Source organism: Acinonyx jubatus, chromosome C1, assembly GCF_027475565.1.
Source record: "Acinonyx jubatus isolate Ajub_Pintada_27869175 chromosome C1, VMU_Ajub_asm_v1.0, whole genome shotgun sequence".
Classification (NCBI taxonomy): domain Eukaryota; kingdom Metazoa; phylum Chordata; class Mammalia; order Carnivora; family Felidae; genus Acinonyx; species Acinonyx jubatus.
In genome coordinates, this window is record NC_069381.1 from 131,784,220 (window position 1) to 131,810,223 (window position 26,004).

Below are 26,004 nucleotides of genomic sequence, written 5' to 3' on the forward strand. Positions count from 1 at the left end.
ATCTTATTAATGTGAAATTCAGCATGTAACTCATATAATCCTTGATATGAAACATGCAGTTGTGACAATGATGTCACTCATTTCTCAAACAATGATGTGTTTAAAGAACGTTGCTCTGTGCACATATGTTAAGTAATACTTTATTTCTTTCTCAATGAAACGCTATGTACTTTCTTTATAATTTGCTTTGTCAGCTTCTAAACTTTGAACTCATGTGTTTAATTGGCTCATTTCAGGCATGAAACCTGAAGTTGTATAAAGATTAACCACTGAGTATTCAATAGTCATTTATTTAACTATTTAACCTTAGTCCCATGGGTGACTGGAGGATCCTGAATTCCATGATTCCTTAAAAGCAGTCCATTTTTTTTTATTTAAAAAATTTTTAAATGTTTTATTTATTCTTGAAAGCAGAGAGAGACAGAGCATGAGTGGGGAGGGGCAGAGAGAGACCCAGAATCGGAAGCAGGCTCCAGGCTCTGAGCTGTCAGCACAGAGCCCAACGCATGGCTTGAACCCACGGACTTCGAGATCATGACCTGAGCTAAAGTCAGACACCTAACCGACTGAGCCACCGAGAATCCCCAAAACAATCATTTTTTATTAAAGTTTTAGCCTTGAAGTTGTAGCTGTCCAAATAAAATTGGCAAAATGCAATTTTCAAAATTTCAAAAGCTAAAGTGAGGGTAAAATGGCAATTTTCATCACAGGGTATTAATACTTAAACATACCATGAGCACATCTTGTATCTCTTTATAAAGAAATTTACCTACTTAATTTCATTCACCCTTAATCATGATCTTCTGAAGAAAGTAAACTTAAATTAGTTTTATATAGCATTGCAGAACAGAAAAGTTAGGTGACTTGCCCAAGACCAAATGCATATACATCTCCACTTTCTTAATAACATCATTATTAAAAATGTGACATATACAATTTGGGGTTTTTAACTTGGATTGAATTTTTTTATTTCACAATAAGGGCATGTTAATTTATTTGAAAATGATAAACCTACACAAGGCATAAAATTATGGCTTGTGAAGCACTAATTGTCTTAGATGGCAGGATGAGTGCAGAATGAAGCAGCAATTGTTTTGAGTTAATAAACTGCTTCCTTGGAGTGAGGGCACTGTGGTATTGTGGGCACTGAGGACTGTATTAGCCTCTGGTGGTGGCTGTGCCTGTTGGCAGGGTGAGACCAGGTGTGTTCTCCCAGAAAGATTATTTTGCCAACAGGTATCTCACTGTCAGTGCAGGTAGGGTTGTGACATTTGGGCTGTGACAGGCCCAGAAGAGGAACCAGCTGCTTTAACCTCTGCCTGGCTGGGACTGGACTGGAAGGACTGATTAAAAAGAGTAGATAGATTCATTGCCTGCAGTATTTTGCAGACTGAGTACAAAGCTGGCAAAAATAATGAAGGGGGGAAAAAAGAATGAGCGAAAGAAACATTTTTTAAAAGTCATAAAACAAGATGAAAGGAAAAATAAATTTAGAGGGCCAGGAATCCTGCTCTGTACATTCTACCTGCATGCCATCCCAAAGACAAGCACGATTGACTAAGTTCCTCAAGTGAAGTACAGTCCCAAACTGAACTAGAGAGTCCTCATACGTTTTTCTTTCTTCTCTATTGATTCCAGAGTTTGGTCTGGAAATGGGAGAGTTATTTTGATCCCTCAGGATTGTCACAAGGATTAAATAAGAAACAAATATAAACTAGCTAATGAATGAATATGAATATCTTTTTTGTTTTAAACAAAGAAAGTTGGATTTTACTGGGAATATAGTGGTAGCAAACTGATCTGTCAATTTATTTAGGTAACCCAGTTAGAGTTTACAGTCAACTCCAATGAACCATCAAAGCGTTGACTTACGGAACCTGGGTGGCTCAGTCGGTTAAGCATCCGACTTCGGCTCAGGTCATGGTCTCACAGCTCGAGAGTTTGAACCCAGTGTGGGACTCTGTGCTGACAGCTCAGAGCCTGGAGCCTGCTTTAGATTCTGTGTCTCCCTCTCTCTCTGCCCCTCCCCCACTCATGCTCAGTCTCTCTGTCTCTCAAAAAAAAAAAAAAATTTAAAATAAATAAAAATAAAAGAGTGCTCACTCTCCAAAGACATTCTTAAATGTAAGACAAGCTCTCTTGATTCTTAGTCTCATTGAAAATGTTTTTAATTTCCATGTGATTGTAATAAGAATGGTATCCTCTGTGAACAGTCATTAATCATGTGAAATAATTCAAGCTATTTTGTGCATCTTTGTTCAACTGTCATTTTAGGGGAACACTCTATCTAAAAGCCACTGCTCAGGAATGGAATGGATGCAAAGATGAACAAGATTCAGGCCCCTAGGTAGAATACAGTTCAGTAGTGTAGACTAGCAACTCAATCAAGCCACTGTAAGTAATAGGTTTAGAGTAAAGACACCCTTGATAGGCAGAAAGTAGCTCGTGGGATTCTCAGAACAGCCAAGTAGGTGGCCTTCCAGGCCTTACACATAATTTGCTGCATGGAAGGATTCAGTGACTCTCCAGACTGGTTTTTCCTGGACCTTTCAGGAGACATAGCTATTCCATCACCTGCTGTTGCATAATTAAGTTGATTCTTACTTGCTGCTGAAATCACTTCATGCTTTAGCAACCAGTGGCTCTGTTTAACTTTGAAAAAATGAGTCACTCATGACAAGCCTCCTACACCCAACCATTTTATCATTGCTTTCTATGGTTTTTTAAAGTTTTTGCTCCTGTTTCTAACTGAATAAATGACTGTATGTCATAGCTATGATTCCTGAAAGAATTTGATTCGATGCTCACCTAAACACAATCATGAATGACTGTTTGGCTAAGGCATTCACAAGTCTCTTGCAGATCATTGACACAACAGGTGATTGTCTCAAGTGGGTCGTGTCCATTAGGGGTCTAATCAAGTGTGACCAAGCAGTTGATACTGTCAAGTGGTAGAGGCACAGTCATCTCCATTCAAAAGGCAGGTTATTTCATCAGAAGGTAATAGGTAGGAACCCACGCAGAATCAAGTTGTAGGCACGGCAACTTGTTTAAGCTTTCCCAAACATATATGCATCTAAATAAATATAGTATCTGACAAGATGCATTATTTATCAATTAGGATGTGCTTCTAAGTGTTACAGGTATCCAGAGGAGGAAAACTTACTTTTAGCTGAGGACTTATAGGATAAAACAAGTAACATTTGAGCTAGGGCTTTGAAGGTGACTAGGATGTGAATGTGTATAAAGGGAAATAGGACATTTTAGGCAAAGGGAATGACATGAGAATGACATGAAAAATCACATAGAAAACTTCATGAAAAAGACAATAATTTAGTATGGTCACATACTGAAAGAACAATCAACACCAATGTTGAAATCATTGACTTTTGTACAAGCATGGATTGGAGCAATTGGTAATCATTATTGGCATCAAAGCTAAAAACATATTCAGATCAAGATCAGTATCTTTCTTTGAGAATATACAGAACAGCTTATCAAGGAGACCACTGGCAATTGACAAAAGAAGAGCTCAAATAAACAAGCAGAAGAATTTAAGTTTAGAGAATAAGAAGTATGCTTGTTTTACTGGCATTGTACAATATTCAGACATGCAACTGTTTATTGCCTAATACTGGGTGTGTTGGTTGGGGTGGGAGAAGTAAGGGTGGTGAATTAAAGACAGATGATTGAATTGAGATTTGAGAGCTTCCTCTCTGTTAGTTTTAGTTAGTTCTTAGGATTTCTAGGCTTTAAGTATAGTCTATGAGTTGAAAAATATCAAGCTTATATCTTGTGATCTAATTTTCTTCTAAGCTATAGAACGCAACATCCAATGGCCAGTTTGATATTTCTACCTCAAACTTTATGTGTCCTACATAGAACTTTGATTTTCCTTCTCAAAATTTTTCTTCCCCGGGTATTTCTTATTTCACCACTTCCGACATATTTGCCCAGATTCCACACCAGAGAAAATCTATTTGCTTTTCCTCCAAAATATATAATGAATTCACACTTTTCTCTATTTTTCTCTTTTTCACATTTAATCCACCATCACTTTTTCTCTGAACTACTAAAATAGCCTTAATTTGCTTCTCTTTTTCAACTCTTCTAATTCATCAGAGAGCAGAAAAAGTGATTTTTATTTCATGCAAAATTACATCATGTCATTTTCCTACTCAAGATTCTCTGACAATTTCCCATTAAACTTAGAAAAATACCCAAACTCCTTTCTAGCTTCAAAGTTCTTCATAATTAACTTCTGCCTCTGCCTCTGCCTCTTTTATCTCATAGTCTCTCCTTCTGACTACTTCCCTTAGTGCATTAGCTGAACAGGCCAAGACCATCTCCACCACAGGATCTGTGTACTTGTTGTCATCTTCTCTGGTTCTTGGTCCTCACATATTTGACTCCATAAAATGTTCCACATATGCACATATGTCCCTGCCTCTGAGAGATGCACTTACCTGACCCTCTCCCTGAGAAGCCATTCCATACCCCAGTGACTCTCTATCCCATTACTCTGTTCTGTTTACTTGTAGCTGTTGAAACGATCTCAAATTACATTTTTTAAAATTATTTTTTCATTGTCCACTAATTAATTACTTATACACCATCTTTTACACTGTTATTCTATCAGTGCTTGGAACTACATGGCTGGTATTCAACAAGTACTTGTTGGAAAGTAAATAAATGGAGGAAAGTATACGTGGAGCCACAAAAGTATAAATTTGTAAATCAAGATAGCCTGAGAAAATGTTTTTTTTCTCTAATACCATAGTTGCTCAATTTCAAATAAACTAAAACTTTGTGAAATATGAATAAATAAATATAAAGAAAACTTGGGTAAAGTTTAAGAATACGTAGTTAAATTTCCCCTGTTATTTTTTCCCTTCCAGAAAATTGAGCTTTTTTTCCAAAATTGTGCGAAATTTAAATGATGATTACATAGACCAGGATATAGTTTCACAAAATACCACAGGGCCCTGTTTCATTCTAAGATGGAACATATAGTTGTGAGAGAAAAGTTTCTCATTATGGCAGCAGAAACAGCTCTTTGGTCTTCCTATGGCAAAAGTCAATATTTCGTAAGGTAAACTTACCTTTGGTTTCCATACAACACCCAGTGCTCATCCCAAAAGGTGCCCTCCTTAATACCCATCCCTCACCCTCCCCTCCCTCCCACCCCCATCAACCCTCAGTTTGTTCTCAGTTTTTAAGAGTCTCTTATGCTTTGGCTCTCTCCCACTCTAACCTCTTTTTTTTTTTTTTTTTTTCCTTCCCCTCCCCCATGGGTTTCTGTTAAGTTTCTCAGGATCCACATAAGAGTAAAAGCATATGGTATCTGTCTTTCTCTGTATGGCTTATTTCACTTAGCATCACACTCTCCAGTTCCATCCACGTGGCTACAAAGGGCCATATTTCATTCTTTCTCATTGCCATGTAGTACTCCATTGTGTATATAAACCACAATTTCTTTATCCATTCATCAGTTGATGGACATTTAGGTTCTTTCCATAATTTGGCTATTGTTGAGAGTGCTGCTATAAACATTGGGGTACAAGTGCCCCTATGCGTCAGTACTCCTGTATCCCTTGGGTAAATTCCTAGCAGTGCTATTGCTGGGTCATAGGGTAGGTCTATTTTTAATTTTCTGAGGAACCTCCACACTGTTTTCCAGAGTGGCTGCACCAGTTTGCATTCCCACCAACAGTGCAAGAGGGTTCCCGTTTCTCCACATCCTCTCCAGCATCTATAGTCTCCTGATTTGTTCATTTTGGCCACTCTGACTGGCATGAGGTGATATCTGAGTGTGGTTTTGATTTGTATTTCCCTGATAAGGAGCGACATTGAGCATCTTTTCATGTGCCTGTTGGCCATCCGGATGTCTTCTTTAGAGAAGTGTCTATTCATGTTTTCTGCCCATTTCTTCACTGGGTTATTTGTTTTTCGGGTGTGGAGTTTGGTGAGCTCTTTATAGATTTTGGATACTAGCCCTGTGTCCGATATGTCATTTGCAAATATCTTTTCCCATTCCGTTGGTTGCCTTTTAGTTTTGTTGGTTGTTTCCTTTGCTGTGCAGAAGCTTTTTATCTTCATAAGGTCCCAGTAGTTCATTTTTGCTTTTAATTCCCTTGCCTTTGGGGATGTGTCGAGTAAGAGATTGCTACGGCTGAGGTCAGAGAGGTCTTTTCCTGCTTTCTCCTCTAGGGTTTTGATGGTTTCCTGTCTCACATTCAGGTCCTTTATCCATTTTGAGTTTATTTTTGTGAATGGTGTGAGAAAGTGGTCTAGTTTCAACCTTCTGCATGTTGCTGTCCAGTTCTCCCAGCACCATTTGTTAAAGAGACTGTCTTTTTTCCATTGGATGTTCTTTCCTGCTTTGTCAAAGATTAGTTGGCTATATGTTTGTGGGTCTAGTTCTGGGGTTTCTATTCTATTCCATTGGTCTATGTGTCTGTTTTTGTGCCAAAACTTAACTTTTTCATTCACAATAAAGACTTTGTTAAGATTTTATTGTATATATGTCCCTAATTTTAAAATTATGATCCAAGGGGCACCTGGGTGGCTCAGTCAGTTGAGTGTCTGACTTTGGCTCAGGTCATGATCCTACAGTTTGTGAGTTTGAGCCCCATGTCGGGCACTGTGCTGACAACTCGGAGCCTGGAGCCTGCTTTGGGTTCTGTGTCTCCATCTTTCTCTGCCCTTCCCCCTTAACTCATGCTCTGTCTCTCTTTCTCTCACAAATAAGTAAATATTTTAAAAAGGTAAAACAAAATTTTTTTTAATGTCTATTTATTTATTTTGAGAGAGAAGGAGACAGAGTGGGTGCAGGGGAGGGACAGAGAGAGAGAAGGAGAGAGAGAATCCCAAACAGGCTCTGAGCTGCCAGCACAAAGCCCAATGCAGGGCTTAGTCTTACCAACCATGAGATCATGACCTGACTCCTAATCAAGAGTCCATTGCTTAACCGACTGAGCCACCTTGTTGCCCCACAAAAGCATCTTTACTGTTACCCCCAGTAAGACATCTAGAGAAAAAGGTGGTAAAATTATGTATGTTTGAAAGCCACTAATTTGGACCATTATCCAGAAAATAAAAATGGAAAGAGCTAACATTTATTGAGAGCATACTCTGTCCTGACCACCATTACCTAATTTGTTCCTTTCAACATCCCTAAGTTATTATCATTTTCTTTATTTCATACATGAGAAAAACTCAAGCATGAGGTTTAATGCTGTTTGGTTAATAAAGTTATTCTAAGGTTGGAAAAATAAGAATCTTATTTAAGACAAGATTCTTGGGATGCCTGGGTGGCTCAGACGGTTAAGTGACTGACTTTTGATTTCTGCTCAGGTCATGATCTCACGGTTTTGTGGTTTTATGAGTTTGAGCCCAGCATGGGGCTCTGCATGCTGACCGTGCTTGGGACATGCTTGGGATTCTCTCTCTCCCTATCTGCCCCACCCCTGCTCACACTCTCTCTGTCTCTCTCAAAAGAAATAAACTTAAAAGAAAAATAAAAGACACGGGGTGCCTGGGTGGCTCAGTTGGTTAAGCATCCGACTTCGGCTCAGGTCATGATCTCATGGTTTGTGGGTTCGAGCCCCACATCGGGCTCTGTGCTGGCAGTTCAGAGCCTGGAGCCTCCTTTGGATTCTGTATCTCCCTCTATGCCTCTCCCCTCCTCATGCTCTCTCTCTCTCTCTCTCTCTCTCTCTCTCTCTCAAAAATAAATAAACATTAGGGGTGCCTGGGTGGCTCAGTTGGTTGAGCGTCCGACTTGGGCTCAGGTCATGATCTCACAGTTTGTGAGTTTGAGCCCCACGTTGGGCTCTGTGCTGACAGCTCAGAGCCTGGAGCCTGCTTCAGATTCTGTGTCTCCCCCTCTTTCTACCCCTTCCCTGCTCATGCTCTGTCTCTCTCTCTGTCAAAAATAAGCATTAAAAAAATTAAAATAAATAAACATTAAAAAATTTTTAAAAAAGGAAAGACACAACATTCTTGCCCTAAAAGGCTCATTTTCTACAGAAAAAAAATGATGGTGGCTAAATTATTTTTAATTATTTTTCTTCACTTTTAGAGAAACAACTTGTAATGGAGGCTTCACCTGTTGAGTTACCAGCTGACACACTTCAACGCATCGCATCTGAACTTAGATGTCACCTGACAGATGAGAGGGTTGCCCTCCACCTTGATAAGGAAGATAAGCTGAGGCACTTCAGAGAGTATTTTCATATCCCCAAAATGCAGGATCTACCTGCAGGTAAGAACACTGAAAAGAATTCTATTTTTCTTAATTAATTTATTAATTTATTTTTGCTACTACATGAGTTTATCATAAACCTTTGAAATCGTTGTTCTCTTACATAATAGAGCCATTGTAATTATGTCTGAAAAACAGAAAGTTCCTGGTGCTACTAAATCAGCCTGTCAGCCAACCTTAGCCTCAGATTCTTTATGTTCCTTTTCTTCTCCTGAATAAAATACTTGCAGCGTTTTTATACTGTCATCTATTTCTCTGAACAATAGAGTGACTGATTGAAAATTATAGGCAGACGCATTTACTTGTTCTCTAAGCACTTAGAGCTCAAAACAATTTCTTTTCAATACAGTATTAGAATATCTCTTATTTGTGGCACCTAGTTAATGATAGCATGATATTTCTCTTAGAGGAAATATTATTTTGTGATTTGGGCATATTAAGAAGATATTATGTGAATAACCATCTTTGTATGCTGTGAGTAAAGATGGCATGTATAAGAATTACCAAAAATAAGGAAACAATCAGTGACTAAGAAATACATATTGCATTTTTTTTTCTTTTAAATAATATGGTAAGCTGATTCTGTTCTTGGTTTGGGGATGTCCTATTTTAAAAAAATAGGTAGCACAAGTATAAAAATATGAAATTTTTAAAATATTTGACTTTGCTCCATTTTACATCAATGAAAAAAGATTTGTCAAAATAAATATAGGTTTTATTTTCCTTTTCCTAGATGGTTTTTGAGACATTTTTAGAGAAAAGGGTCAAAATTATTTTTACTTAGCTGATGTTGCACTTAATGTTCAATGTTGTTCTAAAGACCATACCCCCAAAATAACACATGCACACATGCATGCACACACACACTCATGCACAAACATATGCACCAAGAAAAAGGAAGAAAGCAAGCAAGGAAGGCATATAAGACATAAATATTGGAAAGACCTGTCTAAATCTCTCTAAATTATTCCTGTTTAGAACATAATTGTTCCTGAATCTCTGAGAGGATACTGGATAGTTCCATAAGATATATTGGTTTTTCAGAGATACAAGACAAAGTTTTTATGACCTACCTATCAAAGTACCAAAATGACTTCCACATTTACATTTGTATTTCCTCCAGAAACAAAAGCACTTGTGTCATGGACATCTTTGCTTATTTGATAATCAAAACTTGTTCCTTCCTTGTTTGAATTTGCAAATCTTGGAACAGTGTTTGAAATTTGTATAAACTCCTTGACCATTTGCTTTTCTTAAAAAGTTGAAATTTTTTCTTCATGTATAAAGTTTATTGCTTCTAGATATTTTATTTTTCAATGGATTTTAATTTTTTAAGTCTTAGTTATATTAACAACTTGTTCTAAAGAGTTTTAAATTAAATTTTTTTTAATGTTTATTTATTTTTGAGAGAGAGAGAGTGTGAGCAGCGTGGGGGGGGGGGGTAAGGCAGAGAGAGAGGGAAACAGCGATCTGAGGCAGGCTCTCAGCTATCCGCACAGAGCCCAATGAGGGGCTCCAATTCATGAACCATGAGATCATGACCTGAGCTGAAGTCGGACGGTTAACCGACTAGGACACCCAGGCACCCCTGTAAGGAATTTTAAATGAATTTGCCTAGTCCATGTAGCTGGATGATATAACCAGAAATGGATTCCAAATTTTGGGACTCCTTCTCCAGTTGTCTTGACTCAAAGCTATTACTTTTTCAAAGATTACTCTAAGGGAACCTGACTGGCTCAGTCAGTAGAGCATGGGACTTTTGATCTCAGGATCATGAGCTCAAGCTTCATGTTGGGCATAGAGCTTACTTAAAAAAGAAACTACTGTATTGAGTTGGAATTTATATACCATAGAATCCACTTTGTTTTATGCTCTGCAAGATACCCCCAGGATTTGCTTATCTTATAACTGAGAGTTGGTACCTTTTGACTATTTTTACCTATTTTGTCTACCCCACACCTGACGCCTTTGGCAACCACCACCAATCTGTCTCTGTATCTATCAGTTCATATTTATTTATTTATTTATTTATTTATTTATTCATTCATTCATTCATTCATTCATTCATTCAATTCTTCGTATCAGTGATATCATACAATATTTTCTTTCTTTGTCTGACTTATATCATTTAGTATTTTAAGTGCACAGTTTGGGGCACCTGGGTGGTTCAGTCGGTTAAGTGTCTGCCTTTGGCTCAGGTCATGATCTCATGGTCCATGGGTTCAAGTCCCACATCAGTCTCTATATGCTGACAGCTCAAAGCCTGGAGCCTGCTTCAGATTCTGTGTCTCCCTCTCTCTCTCTGCCCCTCCCTTGCTTCTGTCTCTCTCTCTCATTCTCTCTCTCAAAAAGTAAATAAACATTAAAAAAATGTTTTTAAGTGCATAGTTCAATAGGTGCTTATAGTTTGATGATCATCACCACAACCTGAGTCTTTACTCCCTTTTTACATCCCCAGCTCCAAGTGGCCAGTAATCTACCAAACCTGTTACTATTTTGCTCTATATAGATCATTAAATCAGAAAATGCCCTTGCAAGTAACTTGTGTTTGAGAGTAGTTTTACACAAAGAGTTGCTTAAAAATGATAAGGAAGACAATTTAGGTGATACATACCTTATTTAACACTTCCTGAAACTCACAATTTCCATTCCCTAGGGTCCAGGGAACTGCAAAATGGGGTAGGAGGCAGGAAGCTTTTATAGGACAAAGAATAAAGAACAAGGAAGAGAAAAATAGAAAATGTCTGATTTGGTGGGGCCACATAGTAAAACTTGTTTGGGGCAAGAAGGAATAAGGAAATAAGTATAGAGTCCAGAGTTGGCTTGGCATTAGGATTGGCTGATAGTATGTACTGCCTTCCTGGTCAAGCAGAACATTAATAGGGACTAGGAAAGTTACCAAAGTTTCCATGCTGATGTATCATCCTGGGCAGAAGCAGCTCCGTCTTGGACCTAGAAAGTTATTTCAATGGTATTCCTATCACTGTTTCTTTCATCCTCAAATATTCCCCTCTTTCAATTTTATCATATGTTCAGGAAAGATGAGAAAATTGTCATTCAACTTTAATAAGTTAAATTGAATGCTCTCCAAACAAGATCTACCATTACTATGACTTTGTGATATTATCCTGTTAGATACAATTGGCATAGAAAACTGCCATGCTTGAGTTTGTCTCCAGGGGTTCCATGTAATATAATAGAGCCTCTTCAGTTCAACTATTGTTAGGCTCAGAAGTTAGTGACAAGTATGAGGTATCAGTGAATGAAATATGGGAAAGTATGCTTTTTAGCATAACGTATAATCCTTTAATAGTAGCTAACATGTTAAATAAAGGCTTTATCCAGCTATATTTATGACTATAGGATTCTAATGATTTATATATCTAATTTCTATAAGAAAAAAGTAAGAATATTTCTTAGTTAAAAATTTGATTTCGTAGACATTTTGAATTTCTCATTGCACTTGCATTATGCAATTTTGTGGACTTGTAATCTTTTTAAAAAATTTTTGTAAATGTTTATTTATTTTTACCAGAGAGAGAGAGAGAGAGAGAGAGACAGAGAATCAGAGCATGAGCAGGGGAGGGGCAGAGAGAGAGGGAGACACAAAAACCTAAGCATGGTCCAGGCTCTGAGCTGTCAGCACAGAGCCCGATGCAGGGCTCGAACTCACCAACCACAAGATCATGACCTGAGCGGAAACCAAGAGTCGGATGCTTTACTGCCTGAGCGACCGAGGCACCCCATGGACCTACTTGTAATTTTGTCTTTCCTTTTGTATTAGACTAATTGTTCCCTGAAAGCAAGGGCTATGTTATTTCTCTTTGTATGAATGGGAGTCATCTAGGCAGACCCTAAGGTGGAGGTGGCCAGTGAGGTCTTATCCCTCAGAAAGAACAGCATTTGTAAACACACAAGCAAGAGAAAGCATAGTTGCTGAAGAATTAGAAAATTTGCGTGTGTATGTGTGTGTGTGTGTGTGTGTGTGTGTGTGTGTGTGTGTTCGCATGTGGGTGTTTCTTTCTTTCTTTCTTTCTTTCTTTCTTTCTTTCTTTCTTTCTTTCTTTCTTTCTTTTTTTTTTTTAACTGCCCAGTAATGTTTGAATTTCTGCTGAGTTTATTCATAGCTGTGGAAAATGTTTAAGCTTGGAACCACAAAATTGTATATTAATGTTACTAATATCATTTCATCAAGACTGCAGACTCATATTGAAGAAGGCAAAAGTAGAATTAAGGAAATGAGGTAGAATATTTTTTCAGAAATCCAAAAGGAACTGTAAAAATCAAAGTAAATGCATTGGAGGTGAAAAAAGGGAAGAGATTCAAGAAATATTTTAAATACTGATTGAACAAACCTGAGTTAATTATTCAATGAATAAACTGTTAACTGGGAGAAATAACTCTGGTGTTAGATGCATTCACATTTGAGATTGTTATATCTTATTGAATTGATACATTATCATTATGTAATGTTCTACTTTATCCCTGGTAATTTCTTTACTCTGTAGTCTTCCTTGTCTGATATTAATATACTAATCTAGGTTCATTTTGATCAGTGTTTCCTTAGCATATCTTTTTCCACCTACCCATATCATTGCAATTGAAAAATAGACTGTCTACTTATAGATAGAACAGTTGGGTCTCTTTTTAAATTCACTCTGGCAATGAATTTTCATTGGCATATTCAGACTCTTTATGTGTAATGTAATTATTGACAGGTGTAGATTTAGATCTACCATTTTATTATTTGTTTTGTGTCAATTTTCCTTTATTTCTTTCCCCCTTTCTTGCCTTTGCTTTGATGATATCTATATTTTTTTGGTATCACATTAAGTTACATATTAAGTTTTGTATTATATCTTTTTGTGTAGTTTTTGTTGGTTTGATTTACTGGTTGCTCTAGAGATTAAAAATATATAATATAAAATATACATTATATATAATATATTAATTAATAGTTATTAATATATATTAAATATCTATTTAAACTCATTACTTGATTTAGAAACAATATTTTATCACTTCAAACAGGATGTAGAAAATTAAAATTATATAATTAGCTCTCTTTCTCATCTTTTTTTTTTAATTTTTTTTTTTTAACATTTATTTTTGAGACACAGAAAGACAGAGAATGAACAGGGGAGGGGCAGAGAGAGAGGGAGACACAGAATCTGAAACAGGCTCCAGGCTCTGAGCTGTCAGCACAGAGCCCTATGCGGGGCTCGAACTCACGGACCGTGAGATCATGACCTGAGCCGAAGTCGGACGCTTAACCAACCAAGCCACCCAGGCGCCCCAGTCTCTTTCTCATCTTTTTATGTCATAGTTGTTATATATATCTTACATCTACAAACTCTGAAAAGCCAAACAGATACTGTTTTCATTTTTTCTTTTCAATATGTATAACTGTATATCATGTATATTTAAAAATATTAAAGGAGAGTCTTTTACATTTACCTAGATGTCTTCTACTTATGTTGCTCTTCCTTCATTCCTAACGTCCAAACTTCCCTCTAGTATTATTTCTTCTCACCCAAAAGAACTTCCCTTAGTATTTCTTTTAGACAGATCTACAGCCAAAGGTTTTTCTTCATTTTCCTTCCCCTGAAAATGTCTTTATTATGCCTCCATTTCCGAAGAATATTTTTGCTAGACATAGAATTCTGTGCTGACAATTATTTTCTTTCAGTCACTTCTTAAAAATTTTGGTCCATTGGTTTCTGTCCTCCACGTTATTTGATGAGAAATTGTCAGCATTAGAATTATCGGTCCCCAATAGACATAGGACCGATGTCTGTGGTTGCTTTAAAGATTTTTGTCTTAAATTATCAGCGGTTTGATTATAATGTGTCTGGGCATGCATTTATTTATTTATTTTTTTAATATATGAAATTTATTGTCAAATTCGTTTCCATACAACACCCAATGCTCATCCCAAAAGATGCCCTCTTCAATACCCATCACCTACCCTCCCCTCCTTCCCACCCCCCATCAACCCTCAGTTTGTTCTCAGTTTTTAAGAGTCTCTTATTCTAACCTCTAACCTCTTTGGGGCATGCATTTATTTGAGTTTATCCTCCTTGGAGTTCACTGAGATTTTTAAGTATGCAAGTTTAAATTTTTGACCAATTTGAGGAATTTTTAACCATTATTTCTTAAAACATTTTTGCATCCCATTCTTCTTCCTTTTCTTCTGATATTCCAATAATACAAATATTATACCTTTTGGTATTGGCTTACATATTCTTGAGGTTGTATTCATTTTCTTACAATTTCTTTTTTTCCCCCTCTGATGTACAAATTGGATAATTTCTTTGATCTGTCTACAAGTTCAAGGACTCTTTCTTTGTCATGTTCATTCTGCTCTCAAGTCCATTTTGGAATTTCTCAAAAATTTCATTTATTGTATTTTGCAGTTCTAAAGTTTCAGTTTGTTTCTTTTTAAAATATTTTGTTTCTCTGCTGAAACTTTTTATTTTCTTTATATTCATTTCAAAAGTACTTTCCCTTACATCTTGGAGTATAGTTATAATAGCTACCTTATGGTCTTTGTCTGATAATTCCAATATCTGTGTTGTTTTGGGTTTGATGTCCATTGATTTTCTTTTCCATTAAGATATGTTGAGACGGTTCTGGTTCATCTTGTGTTGAGTAAATTTATATTGTGTTCTAGACATTTTGGTATTACCCTATAAGTCTTTGTCATTTTAAATCCTATCAAGAATGTTGATATTGTTCATTTCCTTTGGTTTGCTTTAGCAAGCAATCTACTCAGATAAGTTGTTTGCAAGTTCCTACTCACCTTCTGTGGATGGTAGTTCCAATGGTAATTCAGTTTTCAAAGCCTTTGCAGTATTATTTGGATCTTTCCTGTATATATGACACTCAAACACCAATTTAGAATCTAGGTTCAATTCTCAAATTTTGTTGAATCACTTAGACTTAGATCCATTCAGGCACAGTACATGGGTGAGCTCAAAAGTTCATGTACAAAGGTATATGATCATTTTCTTAAGCTCTCTCTTTGCAATAGGCCTAATAATTTCTTGTTTCCCGGGGTCCATCTTCATTTTCCTCTGGCTAGAAAATGGGCATTTTAATTGATCCTTTTTGTTATGCATATGACTATGCTTGCTTCTGGGCACCAGAAGCAAGAGGACAGGGAGAAAACAAAACAACTAGAGTCATCCCACATTCTTAGAACCATCCTTCCTCTAGTTAGAGGGAAGGGTTTCCTTTCTCAGTGATTTGGGTTCCTGTGCAACTACTGTTATTATAACTGCTGCCACTGTCACAGAATTGACTAGTGGTTACTGTGGAAGAGAACAGAAATAAATGAAAGAAAAAAGAGAAAAGCCAATGTTATGCCCAGAATTCGTGATCCCCAAAGACCACCAGGGAGCCGAGTCCGATGCAAAAGCAAAAGAGCCTTTATTCGAGCTAGCTCGAGCTCAATCCCCTACCTGCACCGACGCAGCGGTGAGATACCAGGGAGAGAGCAAGTTTCAAAAGGACAAAGGTTTTATTGGGGCCTAGGGGCAGTTGGTGAGGTAATGGCTATGGCCTCAGCCGATTGGCTGGGGAAGGGTCCGAGTCCTGTTAGGCAGGTGGGGGGGGGGTTACTCAAGAGGAGGAGGTGTGGTCAAGGTGAAGGACACAGAACAAGATGGAGTCGGCCGGCATAGGCCCGCCCTTTCACCAACAAGATTTCTACCACTCTCACTCTCTCTGTCTCTCTGGCCCTTAGTGATTCTCTTTGTAACTCTTCAGAAATAGGGATAGTGGGCTTCTCTTGGAGTTCTTATAGTTCACACTCACTACAAAACTTGGAGTTTCTGGCTCTCTTTGAAAGCAAACCCTGAGAGATTCCTCAGAAGTAGAAAGAAAATGAGAAACTCAATGCCAATTTGGTGGCATTTCAAATTCTGGTTTTCTTCCCCAGTATACTTACTATCATTTATTTTTCAAACTCCTCAGATTCTAAAATGCTACTCAATGTATTTTACTTACATTCAGTGTGTCAGGATGTACTTTCCAATGTCAAATTGTGTCTTAGATTTTTCTAAAATATCGAAGGCCAGAAGTATTTTTCTGTAGTACAAGAAAAAAAAGAACATTAAATCTAAACTATACTTTGAGGAAAAAACATTTATTCTAAAACTTTTTTGAAGATTATGTTAGCAAACTAGTTTTTTTAATGTTTTTTTTTTAATTTTATTTTAGAAAGGCAGAGAGTGAGTGGCGGAGGGGCAGAGAGAGAGAGGGAGATAACAGAATCTGAAGCAGGTTCCATGCTCCAAGCTGTCAGCACAGAGCCAGATGTGGGACTGAAACCCATGAACCATGAGATCATGACCTGAGCCAAAGTCCAAAGTTCAACAAACTGCACCACCCAGGCACCCAGAGCAAGCTAGTTTTTCATTCTGATGACCAGAACCAGAACTGGTCCTTGGGAATTTTGAGATGCAGTACCCTAGGTGTCATGTAATAAGAGGGATCAGTCTTGGCCCCCCATTGGTTTTCATCTGGAGATTATTTGTTTTTTGATAAAATTTTGATCTAGTTCCTCAGAGGACTATCATCTCAGAGACTTATAGACTTAAGCATCAATTTCAGTTCAGCAGTATTCCAAATTGCCAAGATTGGATTCAGTACTGCCAACAACTATAACAACCCAAACCCAGTCATATTAGTACCACAAGTATTTAGACTGAGACAATTTTACAATTAGATAGTTCTTATCCAATAAATTCATATCATCTGCTTACAATCTTATTGGTATTACCAGGGTTCCAAATAATCAAAACACGAATGAAACAAACACAGCTTGAATCCCTATGCTTTCCATTAATGATTATAATACAATCAGCAATAATTTCGTGTTCACTAATCTGCAAAAACATTGTATCTCTTTGAGGAGGGTCTTTTTAAAAATTGTTCTTTCTTTCCTTTTTTCTTTTCTTTTTCTTCCTGAATTTGAGAACAGAATTCCTTCTTTAAAGTAAATAAAAACTTAGCTCAGATTTGTCAAATAAACAGTCATAGTAGGTTAAAGTTTTTCTAATGCCTGAAGTTCCAAAACCTCCCACAAAAGACCACCAGAGTCGTAAGTCAAAGCCAAGCGGCAAGGGTCGTTTATTGCAGGTTCGAACCTGGTCCTCTGCGCACTCGTCGCCGGTGACGCAAGAGGCCTTGATCAGGGTTGGTACCGCGTTTTTATAGACAGAGACAAATAGCACAGGGGAGGTTTCAAATTATGAGGGGCCTGATTAGTTGATTTTAAAGTAAGGACATTTGTTGTTCTCTGATTGGGCGTCCTTTGTCTGTCCTTTGGCGGGAAGGCTTTGTCCGTTACTTGTGGCGGGAGGAAGAAGGGGAAGGGGGAAGAGGGTAGGGTAGGTGAGGAATGTGCTAAGCAAGCAGGTTTACAGAAGCGAGAAATGCCGGTTAGTTTATGTACAATCACTCATTCCATTACATATCAGACTACATTTAGGAAGGTTTACAACCCATTCCACTACACAGCGGGTTACATTCAGGAAAGGCCTCACAATGCTCGTAGCAAACAGCAAGCAAAACAGACTTTTCAGCAATTGTATTTCTTATCAAAGATCCATAATAAGCAGAAAAGAGAACCTAGCTTTAAACTAAGGCAGGGCTGTCATTTGGATTGTTCCTTTCAGTTTTAGACTAGGATTTCTAATCAGCACAGCACTGCAGTAATGCCCATAAACCTACCTGTTATGCCCAGAATTCAAGATCCCCAAAGACCACTAGGGAGCCGAGTCCGATGCAAAAGCATAGAGCCTTTATTCAAGCTAGCTCGAGCTCAATCCCCTACCTGCACCGACGCAGCGGTGAGATACCAGGGAAAGAGAGCGAGTTTCAAAAGGACAAAGGTTTTATTGGGGCCTGGGGGCAGTTGGTGAGGTAATGGCTATGGCCTCAGCCGATTGGCTGGGGAAGGGTCCTGGGGAAGGGTCCGAGTCCTGTTAGGCAGGTGAGGGGGGGTTACTCAAGGGGAGGAGGTATGGTCAAAGTGATGGACACAGAACAAGATGGAGTCGGCTGGCGTAGGCCCGCCCTTTCACTACCTATCTAATGTCCCTTTGCTGGGTAAAGGGTTTCATTTTTTCATACACATATGGAGGAAACAAACTCTTAAATATAAAGTCTTTCAAAACAAATAAACAAATATATTTCTGGTGCGGGTTAACTTTCACAGAGATGTTTCTTTCTTTTTTTTTCCCATTACTGCAGACAAAAAGAAAAATTTATGATGAAAATCTATCAGTCACAGGAGCCAACCCAGGAGTTCAAGAGAAAAGCATCAATTAAAACTCGCTATATTTAAAAAGAGTGAAATTTATTATTTGAAAAAATTAGAGCAGAATATGTTATCAAACTAGTATTTTATTCCAATCAATAAGTATCTAATAATATTCTGATAATAAACATTAAAATTATACAGAATTAACTAAGCAAAATTTGCAATGCTGAAAGGAAATATTTAGATTTACTTCACACACTGACACTCTCAGTTTATGTCTGTTTATGTGCATATAGTATCCCCTGGCATACATAACAAAGATACACACTGTCACCTTAGAAACAAAACCATTAACACTTGACTTCCTTTTTATATAAAATTTACTTTAGAAAATATTCTTTACATAAACTAGTCATTTTTTAAATCTTTGGAATTTATTTCTGTTTTTCAGTTACTTCTAGGTTTCCTCTTTAATTTATAATAAGGAAAATATTAAAATTACTTTATAATTAACTAACCTTGCTTTAGAATGATTTCACATGTATTTTACTTTAAGTGGACTAATAAAATTGTAAATTATAATAATGACATACTACATTAAGTTAAAAGTTAGGTATCTTCTGTGAACTGAAGAAATCAGTTAAACTTGGGAAATCTCAGTTTTGGTTTTGTTTTGTTTTTAACATGAGGGCTAATGCCAGGACTTTTGAAATGTGGCCATATAATGAATTATTTGGAAAGATTTTAAAATAGTGTCTACCTCCAGGCCCCATACAGACCAATTAAATTGGAGTCTCTGTATCAAGTTTAGGCATTGTATTTTTGTAAAGTTCCTGATGTGATAAATTAGTACATAAATCCAAATAAAATATATAAAGATCATAAATGTCTAGTTTTATATTTGTCTTTTAAAAATTATCATTTCATGAATAGATTATCTTAACTAGTTTAAAAAGTATTATACCTATGTATATATGGTTGTAAGATAATAATACTTCATTTCTTTCAAAGAGAACAGCTAGTACTGTTATCCGACAGTATATTTGCAATTAGATCAATATTTGGCCAACTTTGATAACATTAACTGGATGCTCCAAACATACTGAGTATTTGTTGAAAGGCATTGCAATAGGAAATTCATTTATGAATTTCTCCTCTCCAATGCCCCCCTCTCTGACCTACCATAGCTACTGTTTCTCATAGTTGGTTACAGGCTAGTGAACAGGGGAGGGCCATGGTTGTACAGTACATATGTATGAAGGTGGGAGGTGGTTCTTCCCAAACTTAGGTCCTAATAGTCCTTCTCCCATTGCTAGCTTTATTCTCCCTTTTCTCCAAGAATACAAACCATTATGGCAGTGCTGAGAGAAAGAGAGAGAGAGAGAGAGAGAGAGAGAGAGAGAGAGAAGAAAATGCATCTGTAATACCTACAAGTGTGAGTCCTGTAGGAGATATCACACAGGGAGATGAATGCATCTTAAGTAAAACTTGTTTGAAGGGCAGTGGTGTGAGAAAAATAAAGTGAGTTTATAATTATTCTACAGAATCCAACTAGGAAAATAAGCTAGTTCCCAAGGTTCATTAGACTTAAGAGGAATGAGAGATCACTACGAGAAGGAGGATCTTTTATTTGGTGCAATTAAAAAGTCATTCTAGGGGGCGCCTGGGTGGCTTAGCCAGTTAAGTGTCCGACTTCAGCTCAGGCCATGATCTCACAGTCCGTGAGTTCAAGCCCCTCACCGAGCTCTGTTTTGACAGCTCCGAGCCTGGAGCCTGCTTCTGATTCTGTATCTCCCTCTCTTTGCCCCTTCCCTGCTCGCACTCTGTCTTTGTCTCTCTCTCTCTCTCTCTCTCTCTCTCTCTCTCTCAAAAATAAACAAACATTAAAAATTTTTTTTAAAAAAAGTCATTCTTGGAGCACTTAGCTGGTTCAGTCAGTTAAGTGTCCAGCTTGTGATTTCAGCTCATGGTTCATGAGATTGGAATTCGCTCTCTCCCTCTCTCTCTGCCCCTCTTCTGCTTGTACTTTCTCTCTTTCTCTTTGTCTCTCTCTCTCTGTCTCTCTCTAAATAAGTAAATACATATTGTTTTCCCTAAAAAAAGTCATCCTTATTAATATCCTCCCAATGGTCTGGATTACTGTACTTATTTGAATACTTAGTTGAAATTTGAGCCATGGTACATCAATTAAAATATATAGCAAGGGATATAATTTGCAGTCTCACACTGGAGGTACAAAAATGGTATAGGTTTTCATTTTTGAAAATGGTATAGTTTTTCATTTTTCACTTTTTGAAAATGGAATCAAATTTGACACCTACAAGATTTGATGGAAAATCTTGGTTCCTTTATTTGGGAATTTGCCTTCGCTCTTCCTAGGGGTCCAGAAATTTGTGGAGGCCTCTTGCTCTCCCTAGGAACAGGTCTGTGGTGAACTGTCTTCATCCCCCTTGCCCCGCATCTATGGCCATTTGAGAGCAAGTGGCTTCACTGGCAGTAGCCTCTCCTTTCCATCAATCTGGGGACACCTGGGGACTAGACCAGGTTTCTGTCATGCCTGGGATCTTTAGTGGAGCCACTTGCAGAGGATACATTCCTTCCTTCTCTCAGTCTTATGGAAATCAGTTTCACCAAGTTGGTTCACCTGCTTTTCCTTCAACCCTTGGAGGCCTTGTCCTTTTTCTGTTAGCACCCTATGCTGCTGTAGGGAAGGAAGAATATCTTTTTCCTTTACCCTTTTAAGTTTGAGGCCAAAGCCCTGTAACAAAAGACAAAGTAACACAATAAAAGCATACATTTTTTTTAATTACAAGTTTTACATGACAGAGGAGACTTCAACAGGAAATGCAGATCTGAAGAAGCAGTTAAACCTGAGTTTTTAATGCTAGGTTTGATGAAGACTGAAAGGTCATGGGGGAATGTGACAAGATAATGAAGGGTATGAGCTAAGAGTAGTAAACTGGGAGAACAGTAAGGCCTATTTCTTTCAATTCCTCTCAGTGTCTTGGAGATAAAGATATATAGGGAGGGCACCTCTCACAGGAGGGTTTTATGACCTCCTTAGGGGAAAGTCAGAAGGTCTTTCCATTTCTCAAATTCTCTCAGCTGAAAATATTTAGTATGCCCAGGTGCCATATTTTGGTGTAAAATGCGCAGTTTTGAATCCCATCACTGCCAAGAACACCAGTGTTTAATAACAAACATATTTAACATTTTTCTGGCACAAAGAAGCCTAGGCCCCAAGGATTAAAGTTCTGCTTGTCTTTCATGTTGCACAGATCCAATGCGACTCAGGTGGAGAGTGGTAGGCAATCTATTGTCGTGGGTTTTTATAAAATATATTTCCTGGATATTCTATTCTGCCATATTACACAATGCCAATTGAATTCTCAAAGCCATTTGATGTGTTTTGAGACTTTTTAAACAACCAACTCAACAAAGATGGGGAAAGGAGATGGGGAAGTATACTTTTGTCTGGCATGGGACAAGATAATTTCGTTTATAATTCTGTTTTTCTCTCACATTGAGCACACTAAACATGACTGTCTAGATATGAGCAGCCCACTATTTATTTGTGTGTAAAAGCATCAGCAATGAAAGAACAAGACAAGACAATGGGAACAGAGATATGCGTGATTGGCTACTCATGCTGGGTCATTGCTGAGGCCGACCTGCATGGAACACGTTTAGTCTTCAGACATGAATTGGTTTGCTAGTGAAACTGCATTTGTTGCAGTCAAAGGAGAGTTGTAAGATAGACAAATCACTAAAATTCTGATTTATTTGAATGAGACATAGATACAGAGAACAATCTTTGCATATGTATATATTAATATATGCATATAGATATATAGAGTGACAAAATGTATAAATCTAATATATCTACTTCAGATATGTAAGTACTCCTTTAATTTTTTTTTTATTTGTCTTATCTACAACACCAGTTATTGAAGAGGGTGAGTACTTGCTTAGACTCTGGTAAATTTCTAGTATGACTAGATGGGCTGATATACTTCCTATAAAAATTCTGCTTCTAACATTTTTTCTTTGCCTTCGTCCATTTATGATCGGGTATAGGTGCTAGTTTAGACTTCCTTGTGGAGCACAATAAATATGAGAGCTCTCAATAAAAGTCTATACGTTTAAATTATATTTTAAAATATAAATGTAAAAGAATAATTATTTTCCTGAGAATGTGATATTATCTTTGGGAAGAATTGTAAGTTATTTATTATCCTTATTGGAGTTAATTACATTAATTATTTGTACTGGATTAACAATGCCAAATGGAAGAAAGTTAATTAATTGAATACGCATTTTTTTCATTTCTTTCTGTTTCAGTTGATTTATCTTTAGTGAATAAGGATGAAAATGCCATCTATTTCTTGGGCAATTCTCTTGGCCTGCAACCAAAAATGGTTAAAGCATATCTGGAAGAAGAACTAGATAAGTGGGCCAAAATGTAAGTATTATTTCAAAAGCTATCATTTGACATCTCACACAAGGACTTTATTTTTTTTTCCACAAATTTTTATTTAAATTTCAGTTGGTTACCATGCAGTGTAATACGGGTTTCTGGTGTAGAATTTAGTGATTCATCACTTACATATATATAACACCCAGTGCTCATCACAAGTGCCCTCCTTAATCCCCATCACCTATTTAACCCACTCCCCTGTCCGCCTCCCCTCCAGTAACCGGCAGTTTGTTCTCTACACTCAAGAGTTTGTTTCTTGGCTTGCCTCTTTTTCCCCCCCTACTATGTTTATCCATTTTATTTCTTTTTTTTAAGTTTTTTTTTATGGTTTATTTATTTTTGAGACAGAGAGAGACAGATCATGAACGGGGGAGGGTCAGAGAGAGAGAGGGAGACACAGAATCGAAACAGGCTCCAGGCTCTGAGCTGTTAGCACAGAGCCCGACGCGTGGCTTGAACCCACGAACTGCGAGATCATGACCTGAGCTGAAGTCAGACGCTTAACTGACTGAGCCACCCAGGCGCCCCTCTATTTTATTTCTTAAATTCTACATATGAGTGAAATCATATGGAATTCTTCTTTGACTGACTTACTTCGTTTAGCATAATATATTCAAGTTCCATCCACATTGTTGCAAATGACAAAAATTCCTCCTTTTTATAAACAAGTAGATTTCCATTGCATCTATATCCTCTTCATTATAGATGGACAGTTGGGTTGCTTCCATAATTGGGCTATCGTTAATAATGCTGCTATAAACATCAGGGTGCATGTATCTCTTCGAATTAGTAAGAACTTTAAAAATCACACTAGGTTATCTAATATTTAGAAAGGTATACAATAGACTCCAGGAAGTTTAGGATACAGAGGGACCTTAGGAATCATGTCATTCAATACTCTTATTTTATTAATGACATAACTAAGGATCAGTAAATAAGGTCAGATGACAAGTTAGTGGCAGAGTCAAGAATAACACTTTTACAATATTAGAAAAAAGTCCCTCTCCCAAGTTGATATATCTAAATCATATGTAATCATTTTATTTTATTTTGTGACTAATTAAAGGAGTTAATATTTAGAATTCAATTCAGTATTTTCATGAGTCATTCCAGCTAAATTCTATCACACTGATTTTTATAAATAAGAAAGTAAAAATTATCGAGAGGGAGAAAATAGTGGAGCAGAAGGTACTGCTATCCCCAAACTGAGCGTGCTTACTAAAAAGATACTCTGGGCTTAGCTAAGTAGGTTTGCTCCAACCATGTGGGAATCTAAAATCATATCTGTTTTTTTTTTCCCCCTCCATCTCTTCTGTTCTATTTTTACTCTTCTGCCTATGAAACCCTTCATACCTTCTGCTTCCCTGGATGCTTACCTTTCTTAATCTCAACCTTCTCAATCATGCAGATGATCTCTTCTCCCCAACTGCCCATTGCATTAATAATCACTGCTCTGGGATAAGTAGTTTAGAGGTATCTATTTTCATTGGCTTCATATTCTCAGCCATATTATAAATTCCTTTAGGGAAATAACTTAATCCTATGTGCTTCTTATCCTTCCTCAGTAGTTACTAATAAAGCTGAAACTAAAAATACTTTAAAAATACTTTTAGCTATAAAAAATGTAACATTCTTTTTACAGCTTATTTATTTAGTTTTGAGAGAGAGAGAGCACAAGTGGGGCAGGGACAGAGAAAGGGAGAGAGAGAGAATCCCAAATGGGCTCCACACTGTCAGTGTGGAGCTGATGCGGGGCTTGAACCCATGTACCATATCATGACCTGAGCTAAAGTTGGACACTTAACTAACTGAGCCACCCAGGAGCCCCCCAAAATTTAATATTATTTTTAAATTGTTTAATATTTACACTATTAAAAACAAGACCTGTGAAAAGGTGCTCAATATCACTCATCGTCAGGGAAATGCAAATTAAAACCACAGTGAGATATCACCTCTTACCTGTCAGAATGGCTTGAATAAAAAACATAAGAAATAACAAGTGTTGGCAAGGATGTGGAGAAAAAGGACCCTTCACGCACTGCTAGTGGGAATGCTAACTGTTGCAGCCACTGTGGAAAATGGTGCAAGGGTTCCTCAAAAAATTTAAACTAGAATTACTGTATGATCCAGTAATTCCACTATTGAATATTTGCCCAAACAAAACAAAAACACTAGTTTGAAAAGATGTGTGCATCCCTATGTTTATTGCAGTGTTGCGTACAATAGCCAAGATACGGAAGCAACTCCTGTGTCCATCCATAGATAAATGGATAAAGATAAAGATGATGTGTTATATATATATATATATATATATATATATATATATATATATATAGTCCATTTTTAATATTTTTCTTCATTTTTAAAAAAATTCAAGTATAAATAACATATGGAGTTCATTAGTTTCAGGTGTACAATATAGTGATTCAACAATTCTATATTTTAGTCAGTGCTCATCACTATAAATGTGCTCTTAATCCTCCTCACCTATTTCAGTCATCCCCCCACCATCTCCCTCTGGTAACCATCAGTTTTTTCTCTTTAGTTAAGAGTTTGGTTTTTTGGGTCTCTTTTATTTTCCTTTGTTCATTTGTTTCTTAAATTCCACAACTGATTGAAATTGTGTGGTATTTGTCTTTCTCTGACTGACTTATTTTACTCAGCATTGTACTGTCTAGAGCCACCCACATTGTTGTAAAGGACAAGATTTCATTCTTTTTTAGGATGATGAATCATCCTAAGCGATTCAGTGAATCGCTTTTTTGTTGAGTACTTTTGCGTGCCCATGAAAGAAACATTTCCTGTTAATCTATCTCATATCAATCAACCTGCAGGCCCTCAACCAAAAGGATGTAAACTAATAGAGGAAAAGTTTTCATCCCAACAGAAACTGAGCTGGAAAAGTCCAGAGTAAAATTTTTTTAAGCTAAACATTTAGGACCAAAGAAATAATGAACACTTTTGAGATCAAAGATGGGCAGTGAGATAGGA

The 26,004-nt window shown here is 37.1% G+C and overlaps 1 protein-coding gene across 4 annotated transcripts in view; it reads left to right on the plus strand.

Moving 5' to 3' along the window:
• KYNU (kynureninase) overlaps positions 1–26,004 on the plus strand; it is a 115,356-nt gene that overhangs the window by 871 nt on the left and 88,481 nt on the right. For all 4 annotated transcript variants that reach the window (XM_053214986.1, XM_053214987.1, XM_053214985.1 and 1 more), the window contains exons 2-3: positions 8,084–8,266; positions 22,878–22,998. In XM_053214986.1, coding sequence (XP_053070961.1) covers positions 8,098–8,266; positions 22,878–22,998 — 290 coding nt within the window. In that variant the 5' untranslated portion in view covers positions 8,084–8,097. The remainder of the gene's footprint in view (positions 1–8,083; positions 8,267–22,877; positions 22,999–26,004) is intronic.